The sequence below is a fragment of the Danio rerio genome, chromosome 9 (genome assembly GCF_049306965.1).
Source record: "Danio rerio strain Tuebingen ecotype United States chromosome 9, GRCz12tu, whole genome shotgun sequence".
Classification (NCBI taxonomy): Eukaryota; Metazoa; Chordata; class Actinopteri; order Cypriniformes; family Danionidae; genus Danio; species Danio rerio.
This window is the reverse complement of record NC_133184.1, coordinates 40,377,442-40,397,058: the sequence shown is the minus strand read 5'-3', so window position 1 is coordinate 40,397,058 and position 19,617 is coordinate 40,377,442. Positions and strand designations below refer to the sequence as shown.

The 19,617-nt window shown below is 35.2% G+C and overlaps 1 protein-coding gene across 5 annotated transcripts in view; it reads right to left on the bottom strand.

Moving 5' to 3' along the window:
- Positions 1 to 1,603: 1,603 nt before the first annotated feature.
- slc12a8 (solute carrier family 12 member 8) overlaps positions 1,604 to 19,617 on the bottom strand; it is a 39,487-nt gene continuing 21,473 nt past the window's right edge. For 4 of the 5 annotated variants that reach the window (XM_073911399.1, XM_005167802.6, XM_073911397.1 and 1 more), the window contains exons 6-14: positions 19,238 to 19,351; positions 16,481 to 16,568; positions 14,361 to 14,448; positions 11,767 to 11,913; positions 5,931 to 6,564; positions 5,753 to 5,844; positions 5,528 to 5,645; positions 3,856 to 3,916; positions 1,604 to 2,020 (exon numbers count right to left, since the gene is read on the bottom strand). In XM_073911399.1, coding sequence (XP_073767500.1) covers positions 1,849 to 2,020; positions 3,856 to 3,916; positions 5,528 to 5,645; positions 5,753 to 5,844; positions 5,931 to 6,564; positions 11,767 to 11,913; positions 14,361 to 14,448; positions 16,481 to 16,568; positions 19,238 to 19,351 — 1,514 coding nt within the window. In that variant the 3' untranslated portion in view covers positions 1,604 to 1,848. The remainder of the gene's footprint in view (positions 2,021 to 3,855; positions 3,917 to 5,527; positions 5,646 to 5,752; positions 5,845 to 5,930; positions 6,565 to 11,766; positions 11,914 to 14,360; positions 14,449 to 16,480; positions 16,569 to 19,237; positions 19,352 to 19,617) is intronic. The other variant, NM_001128277.1, reaches the window with a different exon arrangement.

The window sequence follows — 19,617 nt, the reverse complement described above, 5'->3', positions numbered from 1 at the left end:
GCTAGAAAGTATAACCTGATGTTATAAAATCAAAATGCATCTGACGCTATTGCTGCCTTTAATATAATGTAATTACCCCAGGGGTCGCAATGCAATAGAACTAGTAACTATAAGCTACTATAGTAACTATATAGTATATAGTAACTATAAACGAATATTTTTTATTTTCAGTATAGTAATGGATAAAATGTTAATTCTTATGGTTTAATAAAAATAAATAGATTTTTGGAAATCACCAGGCGACCCCCCTTCATTGCCCCGCGACCCCTCAGGGGGTCCCGAACCCCACTTTGAGAACCACTGCCTTAAAACACCATGTTCACGTCCAGAAGTATCTGAATTTTGGAAAAGTATCTTCGGACTTTACTCCCAGGCTTTTGAAATGGACATAAAAATTGATGTAGAAATAGCATTGTTTGGATGGTCAGACCAGGCTCTAACTTGGCCTAAACATCAACAACTCTCCTTTATGTTTGGCATGGTGTTGGCCAAGAGAGTGATTCTGATGGAGTGGAAATCCACAACACCTCCAAATTTTTTTAAATGGTTAGCTGAAATGGTTTCTGCCCTCAAGTTGGAAAGGATACGCTTCTCTAGATTTGGCAAACAAAAGTTGTATGACAAAACATGGGGCCCCTTCCTTAGATGTATAGGTTATTAATGTTTCTGTAATATTTTTTTTTTCTGGTAATATTTTTTTTCTTCTCTCCACTTCCTTTTTACATGTTATTCTATTTTGTCTCTTATTCCATCAGTCTGGCTAAAATTTCTTTATTGTTTTGTGATGGTGCTGTAAAATTGCTGTTATGTTTGCTTGTGTTTTGGTGCATGTTCTAGTTAGTATAAGGTAATAACACTGAGACAAGTTTGTCAACATATATATATATGATGTACATTATTTGGTGTTATGTTCTTACAAAAACTTCTATAAATAAAGTATAAAAAAAAAAACACCATGTTCACAGGGTTAAAGAGATTGTTCACCCAAAAATGAAAATTTGCTCTATTTATTACTCACCCACAAGTTGTTTTAAAACCTTTATGAGTTACTTCTGTTGAACTCAACGGAAGATATTATGAAGAAAGCTAAAAACCTGGCTTTAACCACTGACATCAAAACAAATACTAAGTTAAGCGTTACAGGTTTTCAGCTTTATTCAAGTTATCTTCTTTGCGCACAAAAGAAAGAAAGTCTGACAAGTTTGGAACAAGTGAATGGTGAGTAAATGATGACAATGTTTGTGTCATTTTTGTGTAGTCAATCTGTGCATTTGTAACAGAATCTGCTACTTGCAGGTAATATTACAGTGATCAATGGCATAGCTGGGACTCGAACCAGCGACCTTCTTGCTGTGAGGCGACAGTGCTAACCACTGAGCCACCATGCTGCAGATTGTGTAAATTCATTTGAAGAATCCGACATGGGTGTCTTTGAAAGTTGCTTTCAAAAATAATTTGGCCAACAGATTGTTGGCGACTTCACAGTTTGAATGAACATGTCACGGCATTACTGTATTATAAGGTCAAGAAAAAAGTGCACATTTCCTTGACCTGAAATTCTCATGGTGCAAATGAAACAAAAGCACACAATGCTGTTCATGGATTTTCTTTTTAAATATTCCTCCAACACAACGGCACATTGAACCAAAATGCATGATTTGATTGCACATTCCCGAAACATTTGTTTTCTTCAGATTTTCCAGGAAAATAAGACTCAGTCCAAGTATAAGACAACTGCAGTAAATAAAAATACAGTAATTGCTCAATTCAGTGATCAGTCAAGATTATTATGTCCCATGTGTCCATGGTTTCAGTCCAGCTGGTCAGCAGGGCGCAGCTGCTTCATACTCAGTTGGACTGAGGATGGACCATCTTGTCTGTGGTGGTGATAAAGGAGGAGTGATGGTACCGATCACGGAGGGCAAAGTCTGCATTTTCCTCTGTCAGCTGCCGGGTCTCCATGCCAACAGCTGACAAAGACGGTGTCACCACAATCTGGTCCTGAAGGGCCCCATTTTGCCTAAGAAGAGAGGCCACTGATTGGTGACGTGAGGTTCAGTTTTGTATATACAATATACTATACTTAATACATTCCCCAATTTAAAGGAGATATTTTTTTTAAACATTTCTAAACATAGCAGTTTTAATAACTCATTTCTAATAACTTTCTTTTATTTTACTAGATATTTTTAAGACACTCACATTCAGCTTAAAGTGACAGTTAAAGGCTTAACTAGGTTAATGTTAACTAGGCAGGTTAGGGTAATTAGGCAAGTCATTGTATAACAATGCTTTTGTTCTGTCGCCAATTGGAAAAAATATATAGCTTAGAGGGGCAAATAATTTTGACCTTAAAATGTTTTTTTTTTTAATCAAAACTGCTTTTATTCCAGTCAAAATAAATCAAATAAAATTTTATCCAGAAGAAAAAATAATATATGGAATACTGTGAAGATTTCCTTGCTCTCTTAAATATGACTTGAGAAATATTTAAGAAAGAACAATACATATATACAACTAATAGGGGATGTCATGAAACATTTGGAACTGGAGAAAATCAGACTGTCCATAAAAAAGAAAGACAAATTCTATAAAATCTGGCAACCTTTCATGGATTAGTTTAAGGCTGGGGTTCCCAAACTTGGTCCTGGAGAGCCGGCACCCCTGGTTTAAAGATATAAATTCTGCAGGAAATAGTAAAACTGAAGAGGATTGGACTAATTTAGATTAAAACTGAAGGTCAGTATTTTGTTTTTATTTTTATTTATTCTGTTTTGCATTTATTTTATTTTATTACTATTTATTTTATTTTTGTATTTTTTTATATTGTTTTTATCTATTATTATTTTACTTCTGTATGTATTGTTTGTATATTGTTGGACCAAATATGTGAGTCGTTGTGTTTGAATGTTTAAAAAAAAAAAGGTTATTAAAAAAAGAATAACTATTGCACACAAGGGATAATAATTTTGCCCTCCACTGTATATAATTTGCTGTCTTTGACTTAGGAGCTCTCCAAATGAGCAAGCTAAAGGACAGCTTCAATAATCATAAAACTTTCAACACAGCAAAAAGACAACAGCTCTGAATTTGTCTTGTAACACCTACTCTCAATCTGAGCTACAGATGGCACAACCACAGGGCCAAAAAAACATGATCACCGACCATATGATGCATATCACAAACAAAATAGCATGGCTGGATCTTTGCAACTACATGAAAAACTAGCTGAATTTGAAAGGATAGTTCATCTAAAATACATTCACACTCAAGTGGTTCACAACTTTTGTGATTTTTTTTTTCTTTTTCTGATGAACAAAAAACAAGATATTCTGAAGAATATACCCCCCAACCTTCATCTTAGTATCTCCCTTTGTGTCCGACAGGAAGTGGAGGAAGAGCAAATGACAATTGCCATTTTTAGATGAACTATCCCAACAAGACAAGTCAAAAATATTCTATTATTTGCTAACAAGTGCATATTGAAATAACAGATGGACACTGCTATACACCAAAAGCTATGCGTGTCATTTTGGTTAAATCTCGGAAAATACTCAATATGCAACACAATATGCAACAGACAGACTTATATATTGCCAGATACAAAGACAGCACTGAATCATTTATAATCAGTTTCTGATATTATTATTGGACACATTTTTGTTTGTTTTATGCCATTGCTGTGTTATATAGTGTATTGAGAAAACATTCACTAAAATATCATGACAAATAACAAAAGACAGATGGTCTTTTACTGTGCCATCAGATGCTCCATGGCCACACAGTTAAAATAAACATCATACATCATCCTGAAAATCAAGTGCCTATTCGATTGAATACGATCTAATACCATACCTCCCCAAATTATGCAGTGATGTCTTGAGCCACTTGAAGAAGCTGAAGTGAGATGCAGCACCTGTGGCAAGAGAACTTATTTTACACCACACCAGATTCAGCCTAATGTTGAAAAATTCTCTTTTTTGACAAATTTAAATGATTGAAATTATTATCTTGATATTAAAATGTCCCATACACATGCAAAACAAAGAAGGGAAAATGCATTTCAATCATCTTATAAGTAGGCCCACATGGAATCTGCAGACTTTTGCAGGTTTGTATCTCATCGAGATACATCCAATTTATTCAGTTTTTTGCTTCTGTAATATTATTGACTAATATGAAAATGTTCACTTGATTTATTTACACTGCGGTTTGTAAAGTAATGCTGTCTGTCTTTTAGGAGATATATTACATGAGAGGCTTGCTTTGTTTACCAAATAAGTGGATCAAATTGGATTTGCATTGTAAACATTAAGTAACAGTTAACATGCTATTATTTTCCCCCTGATTTATTCAGTAAGTCCCACCTATTTGCACTACATATATTATTAATAACAGCTAGAAAGATAATTACAGTGAACTGGATGAAGACCCGCTAATCTACTTTGACAGAATGGACACAGAGGCTGAAACAGATATATATTTGAGAAAATGACTGCAGATTTGCAGTTAAAATCAGATCTTTTCCAACAGACCTGGGCATTAATTGAAACAAACTTACTTGATCTTTGAAAGGCTGTCAGGGGCTTTATCTTTGTTGTTGCCTTTATATTGGAGTTTTTTTAAATCTACTTTTCCCCCCTTTTTATGTTTTTATCTATTTTTATTTTTTAAAGCTACCAATATTATTTCTCTATTATTATCATTTCTATCAATGATTAATTTCTATCTGTTTGTTTCTTTTTTATTGTGATTGTAAACACTGTAAGTAAAGGTATTTATATAGTATGTTAATAAAAACTTTAATAAAAACTTAGTTTAAAAAAAGCTATTATTTTGCATTTTATATATTAAGTTTATATATATATATATATATATATATATATATATATATATATATATATATATATATATATATATATATATATATATATATATATATATATATATATATATATACACACACACACACATAAATATATATACATATATATTACATATATACATATATATATAAATATATATATATAGTTGAAGTCAGAATTATTAGCCCCCCTGAATTATTAGCGCCCCTGTTTATTTTTTCCCCAATTTCTGTTTAATGGAGGGAAGATTGTTTTAGCACATTTCTAAGCATAATAGTTTTAAAAACTGATTTATTTTATCTTTGCCATTATGACAGTAAATAATATTTTACTTGATATTTTTCAAGACACTTCTATACAGCTTAAAGTGACATTTAAAGGCTTAACTAGGTTAATTAGGTGAACTAGGCAGGTTGGGGTAATTAGTCAAGTTATTGTGTAACGATGGTTTATTCTGTAGATTATCAAAAAAAATAGCTTAAAGTGGCTAATAATTTTGTCCCAAAAATAGTTTTTAAAAAATGAATAACTGCATATATATATACACTATTCAACATAAGCAGTACTCTGAAGGGTTTGTTAATTTTTTTCCAGGGCACCTGTATTTTATCATGAACTTTTTTTTACATTTTTCAAATATTTTTCAAGTTGAGTTACTGTACCTGTTGGCAAACCTGGACTTGTTGTTCCAATGTAGATAAAGAGTATAAGTGCAGCTGAAATGTTAATCAAGGCGTACATCCACTGGATAATGAACATTATCATAAAAGAACACAACGCCTGAAGAAAGACCAAAGCATCATTAGAAGATTTGATTTAATAATTACATATTTTAACTTTTTTTTAGTTTGCAGTAGGCATAATAAGATAAATTTGAACAAACTTACACCAATCAACGAAACCCAGGGGTTGCAAAATCTGGCATAAACTGAACTTTGAATTGATCTGATTTCGGATCCTTCAAGATTTGTTTCTGAACCTGTGAATAAAAGGCATAATGGTGAAATACCACTGTGATCACTCGATCGAGTAGTTATGTAATGTTTCCTCTTAATAATTACATACCATTCCTGTCTATCTTCTCTTTTGGAAGCTGTTCAAGTTCAGCCGGGCCAGAATTAGGCAAGGACAGATTCATCTGGTTTCCCATTTTCAGGTCAGACTCTATCAGTCCTATCTGGCTACTGGTATCATCATCCAATCCAGCAGCTTGTTCCAGCTCTCTCTCATCTTTTCCTTTATCTAATGGTGCATTGCTGTTCAAGTCCAACCCAAAACTATTCATCAGCATTTCTTTAGCTGGAATCTTTGTCTTCCTGCCTCGGGCTTTAGAGGCAGGACTGGCTCTCTGTTCTTCAGTGCTGGGCAATGGAAATATCTGGTCCATGTCCTTGGTGAACTGCAGCAGTGTCCCGTTCACAGGGTCACTGATGGCTCCACCGCTGCCGTAACGGGGGTGAGTGCTGGACACCAGTGATTTTCTGGAGCTCGACCTGCTGATCAGCTTCTTCCTTTGCTGGACTTGCAGCTCGTAGGTTTTCACCACACAGAAATAGCAATAATCAATTACGCTATAGGTTAGCATGAAGTTAATGGTGACGATAGGAGCCAGGACATTGACCTGGCCGATGAAGATGAAGCCCATGGTGATCAAGCTGGTCAGACAGATGGCGGCCACAGGCGTCTTATTGGGCCCTCGCTAGGAGAGAGGGAATAGAAAAATATGGCTGTGTTAATGTGCACTGCCTACACTGTAAAAAAGAAAATTTCATTTATTTACAGTTGTGAATTGCATTATGGGATGTTGATCTCTGCTCTGTCGACTTTTGATGTTGAAAATTCAACTCTACGTTTAACAAAGTAACTTTTATTGACATTTTACTAGTTCGAAATAACAATGTATTAGAAATTAGGCATGGGCCCGTATAAGATTCTGACAATATGATAAGCCTGGATAAAATATCACTGTTTCACGGTTTTTACAGTATTGTGATTACTGCGTTAATATATGTTCTTTGTAAACGTCTGGGTAAAGAACAAAAACTTTTTCCACCTTTGAACACAATACATTTTATTTTGAGATGCTTTTAAAATATTTCAGAACAGTAAACATGTCAGGCTAAATAATTACAATGTATCGTTAACTTCTGCTGTCTTTATTAGTTTTAAAAACACAGATTTTTTTTACAATTTAAAACGGCATCTTTGGATTTGTTTTGTGCTGGAGACACTGTAACGTAAAAAAAACCTTACATACCTTAGGAACGGTATAGCAGAAAATGTTGTCGGTTTTAAAACCTTGACTTTTCAAAACCCCTGTATACCTTAAAAACAGTTATCGTCCCATGCCTGTTAGAAATATATAGAGAAATAATTCTGGAAAATAATATGTACAGGCAGTTTATTACAAGGCTTTTGTACTGGAATATACAGGATCAACGCAGACAATATATCACTTTAAACTGTTAAAAACATTAATAAGTCACTTTTTCAAACTTTTCAAGGTTAAAAGTTGTTGGAAGGAAGATGAATATCTCATAATGCAATTCAATAGCATAAACAAAAGGAGAAAATTAAAAACACAAATCACAAAATATGGAAAACTGCTAATTTAGAGGTATATTTACAGTATTGTTTTAATTGTTTTATTAAAATTCATAGGAAGCTAAACTGATCTTAATCGAAGTCCGTTATTCTATAATCTTTGTTTCAAAGCAGTGCATAAGAGGCAGTACTCATTCAAATTTCAAATTAAAATATTATAATTTAGAACTTTTTTGTTGTAGAAAGTTGGTCAGAATAACAAATGTTTTCATATTTTGTGTTTAAAAATCAGAGTTATTCCACCAAATATTGATTTAAATACTAAAAATTTAAATAAACGTGTGTAAAAACACAGCACTTTTGAAAAATGGCTTAAATGTCAGCATTTTTATATTAAATTTGGAATAAATGTCATCAATAGTTTACATATTCAATTATTCTAGTATTAATTGGAAAGCAAAAACAAATAAATGTTGTACAGTTTAGGTCTACTTTATTAAAACACCACATCATGTCATGTTTTGAAGTAGTAATAACTATTTTTATCTAACAGATCAGCAGATCAGCAACTAAACATGTACAATCATCAATGATTGCACATCAGTCTCATCTTAAAGAGGATAACCCATCACAATCTTTGTTTTTATGTTAATCATTACTTAATAAATTAAGCTAATGACATTTATAACTTAATTTGTAAAAAATTTTAACACTTTTATTTAAGTTAGTTTAATATAATTTAGGTTGAATTGCCTGAAAGTTATTTTGATTTAACTTAAGGCAACCAGTCATTTTTTTAGTGTACATTTATCAGCTGCACATCCATGATGTTAAATCTCCCATTCCACCACATCCCAAAGGTGCTCTATTGGATTGAGATTTGGTGACTGTGGAGGCCATTTGAGTACAGCGAACTCATTCAAGAAACTAGTCTGATATGATTGGCGCTTCATGACATGCCGCGTTTTCCTGCTAGAAGTAGCCGTCAGAAAAGGGGTGTACTGGTCATAAAGAGAGGAACATCGTCAGCAACAATATTCAGGTAGGCTGTGGCATTGACACAATGCTTTGTTGGTACTAACTGGCCCAAAGTGTGTCAAGAAAATATCCCCCACATTATTTCACCACCAGCAGCAGCCTGAACCATTGATACAAGGCAGGATGGATCCATGCTGTCATCCATGCTTGTTGATGCCAAAATCGGACCCTACAATCGGACTCATCAAGTTTTTCAGTCTTCTGTTGTCCAATTTTGGTGAGCCTGTGCGAACTGTAGCCTCAGTTTTTAGATGACAGGAGTAGCACCCGGTGTGGTCTTCTGCTGCTGTAGCACATCCGCCTCAAAGTTTGATGTGTTGTGCATTCAGTGATGCTCTTCTGCATATCTCGGTTGTAACAAGTGGTTATTTGAGTTACTGTTGCTTTTTTAGGGTAATTAGGCAAGTTATTGTATAACAATGGTTTGTTCTGTAGACTATCGAAAACATAAATAGCTTAAAGGGGCTAATAACTCTGACCTTAAAATGGTTTTTAAAAAAAAATTAAAACTGCTTTTATTCTAGCTGAAATGAAACAAATAAGACTTTCTCTAGAAGAAAAGATATTATCAGGCATACTGTGAAAATTTCCTTGCTCTGTCAAACATCAATCATTCATTTTCTTTTTGGCTTAGTCCCTTTATTAATCAGAGGTCGCCATAGCGGAATGAACCGACAACTTATCCAGCATATGTTTTAAGCAGCGTATGCCCTTCCAGCTGCAACCCATCTCTGGGAAACATCCATGCACACTCATACACTACGGATAATTTTAGCTTACCCTATACACCTGTACTGCATGTTTTTGTACTGTGGGGGAAACCGGAGCACCCGGAGGAAACCCACGCGAACGCGGGGAGAACATGCAAACTCCACACAGAAATGCCAACTGACCCAGTCGAGGCTCGAACCAGCGACCTTCTTGTTGTTAGGCAAAAGCACTACCTACTGCGCCACTGTGTTTATTTTTACATTTATTGAGAGCACATCATTGTAAAACTGCCATATTTAAAAACTAAAATAAGAATATCCAGCTCTATTTTCTGTGTGTGGATGCTGAGGATGGTTTCAACAAACTAAAAAAAAAAGAAAATACTAATCTCTCCACATGTAGGTTGCAATTTAATGTATCTAATGGTGAGAGAAAGGCAAAAGTTTTGTACTGCAGCTTTAATTTAACATTTTGATGCATTTTCGTTCACATTATGAGTTTGTCTCGTATACTCTCATATCTTTCACCCTCTTTAGTTTATGTAATAAGTGAGTGGAAGCATCCAATTAAAACATCCCAAAAAAAAAAAAACTCTCGTCACCTTAGACCAGTCATTACCCAGATCCCATAAGTCTCTAGGATGGAGGTACTACTACTGGCTGGCACACATCCAAATGCAGCAGGGTTGGTCTTCTGTGAGCTTCCTGCATTTGTTCTGGGACTTTGATTCAGGCAGAGATGTCTCGGGTGAGCTTGTAGCTCACAGAGAGGGGTCAGACAGAGCTCAGGCGAGGGAAAGGGTGTGCTGTGCCTTTTGAAAGACACAATTGTTACAGTTCATTCCTTTACTTTTTTTTTTTTTTTTTGAAGAGCACTCGGGCACACTATAATTAGGAACTCATCCTGCCGTCTGTGGAGCTACTCGGTGAGCGTGAAAAAGTAAACAATTAATTTAAAGTGGCACAAAGTGGATGATAAACAAATGCTGGATTTTACTCGTCATCCAAAGCGTTCATACAATCATTTATTAGTATCTGAGAACACACCCTGTAGTAACGTTCCTGCTTTTCATTTACATCAGGGGTGGCCAACCCTGTTCCTGGAGAGCCACCTTCCTGCAGATTTCAGTTGCTACCCATATCAAACACACCTGAACCAATTAATTAGGACCTGAACACCACGTGATAATCACAGGCAGGTGTGTTTGATATGGGTTGCAACTGAAATCTGCACAAAGGTGGCTCTCCAGGAACAGGGTTGGCCACCCGATTTACATCATAGAAGACCACTTGTTATTAAATATTATTATAAGGAAATATTACAGGTTACTAGTTACTTAGTATTACCTTATTTAGATTTGAACTATTTAAAGGACTTTATTAATGTAATGACATTGTATTACTTTTATACCAAAAGTTTTTAACTGTTTTAACAACATTCAAACCAGCCAGGGAAATGTTCCAATACAATAGTACTGTTAGACTTTCAAAATACTTGATCTCTTGAATTTAGGTTATATTATTTCAATTTTAAAGCACAGTCACCACAAAATTACGCTTGAGCACCTCTTTTTACTCTAAATACAGATGTAAAATCATAATTTATAATCATAAAACCATAATGGACAGTTCACCCAAAAATGAAAACTATCTTACCCTCAAATGGTTCCAAATCATTATGAGTTTCTATTGAACACAAAAGTTATTTTGAATAATATTAAAGAAAACCATTCGCCATTGACATTCATAGGAGGAAAAATGTACTATAAATCTCAGTGGCTACAAGTTTGTACTTTTTTTGTGAAGAAAGAAACAGGTATAGATAAAGTGAACGCTGTGATGGCAAAATTTTAATTTTGGGGTGAACTATCCCTTTAACATCTCTGATATTATTTTTTGGAAACAAAATCTTGAACTGCCATGCCAGAAAACACTGGGAACCTACAATGCCATGGGGAAAAATGTTAATCTTAAAATGTGGCCTTTTCCTCTGTTGCTCCAAAACTCTGGACATCAGTCCCCCATAGTATTAAGCATGCAGAATATTTGAAAGAATTATCCTGTATCCATGAAGACTCACTTTTTTAGACTATTTGAGAGGTGTATGTATTTCTTTAATTGGTTTTGTATTTACAATGTTATATATATATTTATATATATATATATATATATATATATATATATATATATATATATATATATATATATACATATACATATATATATATATATATATATATAATTTTTATCTTCTGCATAACTTTTTTCTTGCTATCCTTCCATTTCATTGAGTGTAAAGTGCTTTGAGAATTAATTTTAAAAGGCACTAGACAAAATTAAATTAATATTATTATTCATATGGGACATCTTGTGAAACCAAAAGTGCACCAAAACAAGGTGTTCACACTGTATTTCTTTGTGTTGTACCAAAACATACAGATTAAAATCAAAGCCACTTGTGATCAGATCACTGAAACAGAGCTTTAGGGGAACAGATTTAGCCTTGATTAGAATCAAAACATGAGCAATTTACACAATGAACCATTATTTAGTATAAAACATTGAAATAACCACATTAATATGGTTATCATATCCATAAAATCACCCACCCCTTTTCCAAGAAACGCAAGAACTGGAATGACTCTCTCCTGGGCGATGCACTGGAGGATCCTGGGTGCACCGTACAGGCCGCCCATGCAGGAGGCCAGGGAGGAGATGTAGAGGCCCAGCAAAAACAGGAAACCAACCAAGGAGACCTGGGAAAAAAACAAACACAGAGGGGAAGAGAGTGTAGAGGGCCCCACCCAGCTCTGTTCCGCTTGGCCAGACTGAAAAGAGCTTATAATGTGCTGAAAGTAAATCAAAGAAACAATGCGTAATCCGTCAGAGCCCATAATGAGTGCTCAATGGCAAAGAATACAGTATGATGATGATGTTGATGGTGATTATGTGTAAATCTTGCAACACAACAATGCACCTTTTGTGATTTTAATAAGGTTCAGATTAATTGTATTGTATGCACTGACCATAGTTCTGGTCATTGGTATTGCATTACACATATTGTGAGTTTTGAAAGTCAAATTTAGGACTTTAAGAAAAAGCACTAGGTTTTTTTTTTAAATGGCCCTTCATAAAAATCTTTTAGTTACACCATCAAAAAAAAAAAAATATATATATATATATATATATATATATATATAAGCATACGCTGCGTAAAACTAAACTGGAATAGTTGGCGGTTCATTCCGCTTAGGCAACCCCTAAAAATAAGGGGCTAAGCTGATGGAAAATTAATAAATGAATACTCGGCTTGCCTTTAACATACTCTATACTATGGTTGTATTTGATTTTAGACGGCGCTACAGAGTTCCAAAATTCAACCTTGGTGAACTCAGGCCTGCGAAATCGCATCATGGGATTGCGTAAGACCAATACAAGGTAAAAACATGCCCTCTCTGGACAGAAGTTTAAAATATGGAGCAAGCACTCGCTTTATCAATGTCTAATCCAGGGCTAAAAATTATGACAGTTTCAGTTGCATACGCGCCCAAAATTTTATCTCTGTGACATCAAAATATATTTGGGAGCATTTGTGAGAGTGCATAAAGTTGTTGTTTTCAAAGCAAAATGCTCACCACATGCGTGGAATTAGGAGGCATTCACGCATTAATCTTTGCACCTAAAAATGCCAAATGCAGCGCTCAGGACTGGTTTGAAACAGTTGACATGTCAACTTGCTGCAATAAACAAAGCCCGCAATGCTTGCCCCACCTTTAAGCTCTTCTTATTGGCCCACTGCGCTAGAACAGAACGCGAATGGATTGGTTAATAACAGCTGTCAATCACTCAGTTCCGATGACAGGGAGTTACAGCCGCAAAAACGTCTGGATCAGAGAGAATTAAAACAACACTGACAGATTTAGTTTTAGAAACCACCTTAAGTTAAAAATAATGACACATTTGATCAGTGATCATGTGCTGAATGTCAATCCAGCATTTACACTTTTCGAGGAGTGGATAAAAGACCTCCAGTGTTTAAAGTCTGCAATGAAAATGACTAAAGCATTCAATGTTCTAACGTTATTTAACCCTTCATTTAATCGTCACGATGCTAACAGTTGTGCGACTGATAACGCGTTCACCATCGCTAAAGAGCATGCATTCACTGAGATGAAACTAATATTGCAGCTCATGAAAAGACCATTAAATATTAAGATGACGTATGCAATTATTAAGTTATATGTCAATATCATCTGTGCAATATCAGACACCACCTGTGAGAACAGCACAGTTATCATTGTTAATTCAGTTCATCTCTTTCACGTCAAGCAGTGCGTGCAGGGCTGGTGCGCGCATGTAGATTTCTGTTTATTTGCTAGTTGTGATTAGAGTGTTAATATATAATAGAATCTGTTAATATAAAATGTGTAGTAACAGTGCTCATTATTTTTGGTGAGTGCGGCTAAATTTTGTCTGGTGCGCCTACATTTTTGAAGTTAGGAGCACCGGTGCTACCAAAAAAAAAGGTTTATTTTGAGACCTGTAATTATTTTGTTTTATCCCGCCTTTTCGCAGTGCCGTTTGACAGAATTTCGCAAGCTCAAACTCTAGCGTGATCACTGCTTAATAAAGTGATTGATTGCTCAGTATTTTTAATTTCTGTATAGAGGATTCATGTTTTGATCTTCTATTGGTCTCACGCAATCACGTGATATAATTTCGCAGGGCAGAGTTCACCAAGCTTTGCAACCAGGAAAAGTGCAGTGTGACCTCAGCTTAACACTGGTTTTGGTATTGTGTTAACCCCCATAAAACAACCCACATTAACAAACAGCTGTGGGCCCACCAAAACTACAGGCTTACACATTCCTCATCTATGTAGCTTAGATCAGCACTCCACTGTTATCTATGTTGACTGGCAGCTGTGTGGTTATCGTGCCAAAAACCCAAGTATGTGCAAGGTCAACGCACAACTGGCCTTCATTTTCTTTCAAGCACTTGCTCCAGCTGAAGCATTAAGAATGACCTTAAATGCCTCTGTTGCATGAATGGGATGACACGGCAATAAACACAAATATGAGCTTTTGTCTGTGGATGAGGTGGTATTCTCTAGTCTCACTTTCAGTTGAGACAATGAGTCGTAATAGTGGAAAACCCTGTGGAAGATGGCCATCCTTTGAAGCCTGCAATAACATCAGATTACCTTTTCCGCTATTAAGAAATCATAGCGCAGCGCCTCTCTGGTGCAAATGGCTCCCAGTAAGAACACAAAGACGAGATACAGGAACCACCTGTGGATTCCCACAATACCCATAGGTCAGGGATAAATTCATACTATTTATAGAGTATTATGCAACAAGAATGGTTTAATGAAAGCATGTCAAATCTGTGATCGCACATAATACATACATAATTAAGGGTCGAAAATAAACTTACAATAGATCTTACCAGCTGATAAAATAGCACTATAATAGCTAATACTACAGGCCAAAAAGTTCATTAGAATAGTTGTATGTTTTTGTTTGAATAATTAGAATAAATTTATGTCTTACCAAAGCTGCATTTGATAAAAAAAAAAGCAAATGCAGGAATATAATGAACAAAATATAATAAAGAATTGTTTTCTATTTTAAAATATTTAAAATTTGATTTGCATTTTAGTTTCACATTAATCATCCTGAAATGCTGTTTTTGGTGTCAAGAAAAATGTTTTACTGCATGGTATTTTTTGGGATCGAATAAATAAATGAATGAATAATAATAATAATAATAATAATAATAATAATAATAATAATAATAATAATAATATTTAAACGTAAGATTAAAAAATATATATAAAAAATGAATTAGTTTTCAAATATTTAATTTAAATAAAAAAATAGATAGGCAGATAGATAGACTGACCAAATGACTGACCAACCGACAAACAGAATGACAGACAGACCGACAGAGAAAATTACAGAAAGAACAACAGAAAGAATGACAGAAAACTGACAAGACAGAACGACAGACCGAACAACAGATGAACCAACTGACAGACAGATAGACAGAATGAACAGAAAGATGGAGATAGACCGACAGACAGAACAACAGACCAACAGACAGAATGACACAGACCATCAGACAGACAAAATGACAGAAACAATGACCAAATGAACGACTGACATACCAACAGACAGAATGACAAAAAGACAGACAGAATGAAAGACCGACCAACCGACAAACAGACAGAATGACTAACATAATGGCAGACAAAACGACAGTCGCCCAGCCGACAGAACGACCAACCGAGATAGATAATTAGACAGACATAACAACAGACCAACAGTGAGACTGATAGACCGACCAACAGACAGACAGACAGACAGACAGACAGACAGACAGACAGACAGACAGACAGAGAGAGAGAAAGACAGACAGACAGACAGACAGACAGACAGACAGACAGACAGACAGACAGACAGACAGATAGATAGATAGATAGATAGATAGATAGATAGACAGATAGATAGATAGATAGATAATGACAGAGAATGATAGAAAGAAGGAAAGATCAACTGACAGTCAGAACGACTAACAAACAGAACAACAGACTGACTGACATACTAACAGACAGAATAGAATGACAGACAGGCCGACCGACATAATGACAAACAGACCACCAGACAGAACGGCAGACAGTCAGACAGATGGAAAGTCAGACAGAACGACAGACCGACCAACCGAAAGAACGAACGGACAGACAGACAGACAGATTCTGCATTATAAATAAAATGTATTATTTTTATTATTATATATTTTGTATTATTTTATTATCCGTTCATATTTATATATTTATTGTTATATTTAAAACCTAATAAAAAAACTCAGTTTCAGCAAAGAGACAATAAACTGGTCAAAAGAGATGGAAATTGTATTGTATTTGTGCATGCACAAATAAACATTACATTATATTACATTAAACCTATACAGTACATCATAATATTGAGCACCAAATCAGCATGACCCTGAAAAATGTATTTAAAAAGAAATAGTAACAATAGCTAAAAAAAAAAATCTGCTTTGCTATGCAAGAAAACATAAGTTTATTATATAGAAAACAGCTATTTTAAATTCATATAATATTCAACAAAATTGATTATTCTGACTGTTTTTTTATTAACTTATACCTATATGTGCTACATAACCTGTGATGGATCATTATGATCTTTTTTTTTATAATTTGCAGTCTTTTTTAAGCTGTGTGTACAGTCAACACAACAGAGGCCAAAAGTAAACAGAGGAAGAATGAAACAATAATTTCTGTGGCTGTGAGACACATACGAGGTGCAGACTGCGGCGAGAGTTCCCACAGGGATGTTGTGTTCGGGCCTCTGAAGATCTGAGCTCATGTTGAATCCCGCCATCACACCTACACACACACATACAGAGGGTCACTGTGAAAACAAGACTGGAGACAAGAGGCTATTCAAGACCTGAACAACACACAGAAGCTCAGCTGAAACACCTTCCTGACTAAAAACAGCAGCAAGAAGGAAACTTTGAACAGGACCATGTGTTCCTCAAAATTAATTGTTCGGTCTTTACAGGAGGCAGACATCAGTTTACCATGTGTTTTGCCTTCAAGACTAGAAAGGAGTGTAAAATAAAAGTTTGTTTAATTTCTAACAGTATTTTTATTTTGATTGTTTTTATTCATGAGTCTCTCACCTCTTAAAATAAGTCAAAAGCATCATGAATGTGTTTCGTATACTGAGATCACAAGATAAGACTGAATTCAAACCTGAAACTTAATAGTGATTTAAGACCGAACAGACAATCTGAACTTATAATAACAAAATATGTTAATGTTTAAAATCAACACTTAAAGGGATAGTTCACACCCAAAAAATGAAAATTCTGTCATCTTTTACACGTCTTTTAAGAGCTTTTTTAAGACTTTTTCTAAGACCTTATCGCCACTTTAGGTTTCAACCGGTAACATTGGTGACATTTTAACTTGCAGTTTATTTACTAATAAATATTGATTGTAATAAATTAATCCTAAACTAAAACATAATTCATATACTGAATAAAAATGCTAATCCAGTAGGCATTGCCTACAGCAGTGGTCCTCAACCACCGTGGAATTCAATTGGTACCAGGCCGCATAAGAAATCATTACTATTTCCATATTATCCGAGTCTGAACGGTCTTTTATTTCAAAGATCTTTTATTTTGAAAAATGAAAGTATTCTTTAGCTTACATGTCAGTCCCTAGAGCACCCAAATTTAACCCACAAGCAGCAAAATGAGTAAGAAACAGACGGCTTTGGAAAGTTCTTTTGCTGAAGGGAAGAGGCCCAGTGAAGGACCCGTGAACTGCCAAGGAATAAACCCACAACCTATTTGTCAACAAATCAGCAGGTTAATCCACCATGTCTGTCAAGAAGATCAACTGCTGGAGATCTCAAATAATGGTGGCCTTTTAGGGGCTGTTCGCATATTGTGTCGCAAGTTCATTATTTCCAATGGAGGAGCGTGGCTTGCGCGCTCGTGCCTTCCAGACGCACCCACCTGAATGAAAGCTGCGAGCACACCACGAGTCACGTGACAAGAACTGACGCTCAGCTTGTATGGAGTATGCACATTTCTGTAGACTAATTATCTCAGACAAACACAGAACAGCCAAACACTGCAGTGCTTTGTAATTTTCGTAAATTCGTAAAATCTCATTTGTACAATTTAGAATGATTTGCTCATCCGCCAATTACGTTGGGTTTAGGGGCGGGGGGGTTTGGGTGCCACGCCTCTGTTTGAAATCGAACATTGTCGTATGACTGAACTTGCAAAATTCCTACATATAACCCACTTAACTGACAAAACGTAAAATAGTTACGTTTCCTCATGAGATCAGGCTGTCATTTCTTACAAATTCAGCTGCAGCTGTTGGAGATGTTGCACAGAAAATGAAATCAAATGATTTCAGTATTAATAGTGCTTTATTATCACCTCTGTGTTCACCATCTTGACAGAAATATCTTGCATAATGGATTACAAAAAAATCCATTAAAGATCTATCGGCCAATATTTATTTATGTGGTAAATTTCAGTTTGATACATGGTAGGGCTGTACGATTAATTGAAACTTCACTAATAGAAGTTTATTTATTTGTTTTGCCATAGGTCTGTTCTAGAAACAATCTGTTAATCCTTTACCTCATGTCTGTTTTAGAGACATGTTACAGGTCTTTGATAAAGAACTAATTATCTTATTTTGAAAAATATGTTTCAGCTTCACACTGTAAAACATCTGTTCGTGTTTTTAATTCGGGATTAAAATCAAAATCACAATTTTGTTGAAGAAAATCGATATAGGTTTCTTTTGCCCATACCACAAGCCCTAATACAAGGTATGACTATGATGTATCCCCCTATATGCTCATCTAGTTTTGACTTGCTTGGCACTTGCTTTTTTTTACAGAAGCTTTGCGTTCAGTGAGAGCTAACAAAATACTTTGACTTAAATCAATATTTAACTTCCAACAATTTACTCATATGGGAACCAGCTATGGAAAAAGTAAACATACATTCATCCAGTAGTGCAAAACTAATCTCTAAAATTACTGCAAAAAATTGGTAATCATTATTAATTACAAATATTTCTTTCAATTACTCGTTGCTGTACAATCATGCCATTCTAAATACACACATTTTTCTTCATAATGAATCACACTGGGCATTTTACACACAACATAATTTGATTCCTATACATTAAAATATATTGAAGCAAGTATGTCTATGACAAAGTAATCATCATATTTGTGGTTTGCTTGAAATCCTAAGTTTGAAAGTATCTATCCCAGACCACCTTTTCAGCACACTTCGGGTGTGGCTTGCTAGTGCCCTAAAAACCAATCCAGTCACACCATGTACAGTACAGCTCTGACCAAAACCTCATCACACCACAATTTCTGAAAACTCACTTGCAGCCACTCTAGTAATTTACACAGGCTTTTACTTTACCAACAGCACAGTATCATTTAATCAGTGGTTGTTACATCACAGTTTTGCCTTTATTGTTTATGCGTGTACGGTCACCTGTCGCCGCAGGAAAGAAAACCCCAAACACGGTGAAGAAAGTCTCGCCAGCTGTGTAGTCTGGCAGGGTGTTCTTACGCAGCAGCTTCTCCGAATAGCCCACGAATCCATGCTCTGCAATAAACATATTCAGCACAAAACAATGTTAGGAAAGAGTGTTTATTTCATTCACCGGCCACTCTAAAGCTTTACTGAGTGCTTTATGGAAAACTGAATGATAACAATCAGATTCATGTCTCAAATGCCGTATCGTATACGTGAGACAGACAGAAGTCTTCCTGTAAATCACAATCTGTTTTGAAGACCGAACGGAAATATTTTGGCATTTTTGAGTCTAAACATTTCATAACATTAAAACTTCCTGAAAGCTACCGCATTTA